General features: G+C 38.1%; 1 protein-coding gene across 1 annotated transcript in view; it reads left to right on the plus strand.

The window, feature by feature from the left end:
* GPT2 (glutamic--pyruvic transaminase 2) overlaps positions 1-3934 on the plus strand; it is a 30770-nt gene that overhangs the window by 11607 nt on the left and 15229 nt on the right. Inside the window, exons 4-6 of the mRNA XM_019505654.1 lie at positions 1815-2058; positions 2888-2967; positions 3662-3798. Of these exons, the coding sequence (XP_019361199.1) occupies positions 1815-2058; positions 2888-2967; positions 3662-3798 (461 nt within the window). The remainder of the gene's footprint in view (positions 1-1814; positions 2059-2887; positions 2968-3661; positions 3799-3934) is intronic.

Below are 3934 nucleotides of genomic sequence, written 5' to 3' on the forward strand. Positions count from 1 at the left end.
TAACACCCCATTTCCAAAATTTAATTGTACTCATTTTTTGACTACAGGTAAATAATAGACCAATTCTTCTGTTTCAGAAAACTCAGAGAGACCATGGTGGGTGAGAATGTTCTGGATACTGTGGATTCCTATTTGAAATCTCTGGGTTTCTCTTATGAATTACATGTAGGTGTTAGCACATATTGCATGACACCGCACATCATCCCTCAAAGGATCTCACAACATCCTGGTTGAGAGTCACTGTTCTGAACACAAACCACTTGTACTGTCAGTGGAAATTAGCAGTGGAAATTACCTTCAATAGCAAGCTCCTTTTGTTTTAAGCCACCATTTTAAAGTATCCCCAAAGTTTCCAATACAGTTGTGGTGTGTGGGTTTGGGTTTGGTTTTGGTTTGCTGAAGACAGTCATTCCTTGGCATCCTGTCTGAAATGGGGTTCATGTTCTGCTACTATAGGGGTGTGTATACAAGGATTTATTTAAAGTGCTGTACCTATTTTTAAAGTGCTTTAAAGCCATGCACTTCTGTTAAGTCACAGCAATAAACCACTTTAAATAGCGAAAAAGCAACTTCTGTACATACCCTAAAGCAATTTTTTTTTCAGCAAGCTTTTTCCGTTAGTGGGCAAAAATTATTTAAAATAACGTCTTGTGGCATAGTTTGATATTACAGTACTCTTTGATTTGCAAGATTTTTGATTAATCCAGTGTAATGGATTTATGATCCCTAGCATGTATGATCTAAAGGCTGCATTGGCATCTTGACAGGAACATGAAAATTTTCAGATATCGTGCATCTAAAGGTGGCACATGATTATCCAGATATGGTTGTTAGCTGACGATCAACACAACTTGTAAAAATTTGCCAGTGGTAATAGTCTACAGTTAAAGAATTTCAGCCTCAGCTGTTGGTTGAAGTTGTTTTTGGTGTTAAAAGGACATTCTATGTTGCATTTGTTCTTTGTTACATGTTTTAGAAAATCTTTAGAGAAAATATGTCAGCATTTTAAATATAATGAGTATGAAATATTACTGGTGGGTCATATACATCCATATACATCACTGTTTATATATGGTAAGCTAGCCGGGGGTGAGAGGCATGGAAGTGCAGGCCCTGTTCCTGAACCTGTAGCAAATTTACAGGATACTGCTACAGAACCTAATTTTATTGAGTTGTCTAAGCTGCTGCTCTTCTCTTTATTACTAGTTTCATATCAACATTTCCGTGAGAGTACCTGTTTGGTACTGAAGACAGAAAAAATTCTCAACTCATAGCATGAAATGGACATTATTTAGATCAGTGGCTCTCAACTTTTTTAGCCTTAAGGCTCTCCTCCATACCTTTTCTGAATTTTGTGGCACCCCAGTTGAGAATCACTGAGTTAGAATGAAATTCAGAAAAGATATAGAGGGCTGCCTTGAGGCTAAAATTGTTGAAAATCCCAGATCAAGCCAGTGCCAGGTCATAGTGACAGGGACAGGGTTTAACTTTCCCATGCCCTGTTCTTTCCCTGAAACTTTGGAATGGATTAAATGCAATCTTCAAAAATTACATGGCAGAAAGAAAAATGTAATTGAGTTGTATGTTATGCCTCACTCACTCAGCCAGTAATTTCACTTGCATGGTGTATGTCCTTCAGATCTAACAGTGTAATTGATAAGCATCTCTGGCTATTTCAAAGACCTCTGTAATTGAAATTCAGCAGAAAGTAAAGGACAGAGAGTAAAAGAGGATAAATAATAACTTCTGGAACAAATAATTAATTCTGATTTCATTTTCCCCTCTTCTCTTCTTAATTCCTTCATTTTTTCCAGGCTATTCTAAAACTCCTGGTCTCAGGAGGAGGGAAAACCCGAACTGGAGTGATGATCCCCATCCCACAGTATCCTTTGTATTCAGCAGCCATATCTGAACTAGATGCCATCCAGGTGAACTATTACCTGGATGAAGAGAATTGCTGGGCACTAGATGTGAATGAACTTGGTCGTTCCTTGAATGAAGCTAAAACATACTGCAATCCAAAGGTTCTTTGCATCATCAATCCAGGAAATCCTACTGGTCTGTAACTCCTTTGTGCATGTCAAAAACTTTGTTTCCTCTCTCCTCACTGTGTATGTTCAGACTATGCTTGTGATTTACAGAATGCTTGTAGCTGAATTGTAGCGCTAAATGCAAAGGTTCCCTTCATGTGACACATCTTTCAGGTGGAAACTTGCACAGGCATAATCTGGCCAAGCATGTTTTAGTATACAATTCATAAATGTACTTAAGCTCAGTGGGGGCAGGAGGGGGGGAAGCTTCTTGCTTATAGAACTAAGTTTGATGTTGAATGTTTGCCAGGTTACTTGTAGAGAATGTTTTTGACTGAAGATGACAAATTAGTGTGGATGTCAATATAAAAATACAAGTATAAACCTTCTTAAAAATGCTGCATTCCATAGTGTATCAAATGGTTCATAAATATTAAGGCTTCAAATAGACCTCCATAAAACTTGCTTTTGATCCCCGTCTCTAATAAAATTGGCAGTTGGAGGGGAGAAATCCAAATATGTCACAAGTCCCTAAATAAATCACACATTGCTCTTAGCACATTGACCTGTTTCCTCTCATTCTGCTTGTTTGAGTAGAAACCAGTTTCCTCAAGTCACTGGCACCCATTGCTTGGGAAGGTTGTACCAAAATCTATTATACTGCTATTTAATTTTCCTTATTTCCTTGTTGTGAGGGTCTTTTAAGGAAAATCCAAATTTGCATTACTTTTGTAAAGAAAAGTAACATCTTATTCAGAAGCTAGCAAGCAGTCTTAATATTCTGGAGCAAAAGACTGTTCATTTTTGTCTACTAATGTGTTTTTTTTCTGTTTTTTTCTTTTCCTTTACCGTTATAGGTCAGGTGCAAAGCAGACAGTGCATTGAAGATGTTATACATTTTGCTTGGGAGGAGAAACTCTTTCTTTTGGCTGATGAGGTAGTAAAGTCAAAAGCTACACATTTCTGTTCTGAGCATTCCTGATTTTAGAATAGGGACACAGGTGCTTGGTTTTTTTACTTGTAGTCAACGTGATTCTTGGTTTGCAAGACAGAAAATGGATGATCACATTTAAGTTTAAAATAAAAAATCCAAGCCTGTCAGCCTTCAAGGAGTAATATGAGAAATGTGTGCTGGGATGACTTGGCTTAGGAAAATAAGGGCACGAGGCTCCCGTAAGGACACAATTCCCATTTTTTCTGAGGTTATTTTATTTTATTTTTTTGATCAAGAATGGATGTTAGTGATATCAACTGTCTGTTCAGAATCTGCCCATGTGGCCACAGGAGTAATGTGGGGTCAGTCTGTGGGCCATATCCTGTGGAAAGTCCTGCTGGGCAGATGAGCAGCCTTATTTCAAATAATTTAAAAAAAAGTATTTGTGGAGAAATTTTTTAAAAGATATAAAAGACCAAAGCTCACCCTTCTTACACAGGCTAATCTATTAAGTATAGTGCAAAATATCAAATTTTGATCACTGTGATTTTAAGTTATAGGAGATATAATTCTGGCTCCTAAAATGTATTGTTTCAACCTGTAGAACGTTCCAGACTTTCCGAGTGATTTGCATTCTGTGCAATGTGCTAGCTATTTATTCTGTTGGAGACAGACTATATTGTGTCTTCTTGTGTAGGTTTATCAGGATAATGTGTACTCCGAGGGATGTCAGTTCCATTCCTTCAAAAAGATTCTGTATGAGATGGGACCAGAGTATTACAACAATGTAGAACTAGTCTCCTTCCATTCCACCTCAAAGGGATACATGGGCGAGTATGTCTGTCTTAGATTTCCTTTTCCTTTTCCGTGGCAACTGGTGAATATTGATAGTGAGGAGGCACAATCAGTAGCATAGTGACAGGGGGAGGGGCTGGGGGGGGACAGGGGAGGCATGCCCCTGGACGCTGGC

This window comes from Gavialis gangeticus, unplaced genomic scaffold (genome assembly GCF_001723915.1).
Source record: "Gavialis gangeticus isolate Ggan-Ray unplaced genomic scaffold, GavGan_comp1, whole genome shotgun sequence".
Classification (NCBI taxonomy): domain Eukaryota; kingdom Metazoa; phylum Chordata; order Crocodylia; family Gavialidae; genus Gavialis; species Gavialis gangeticus.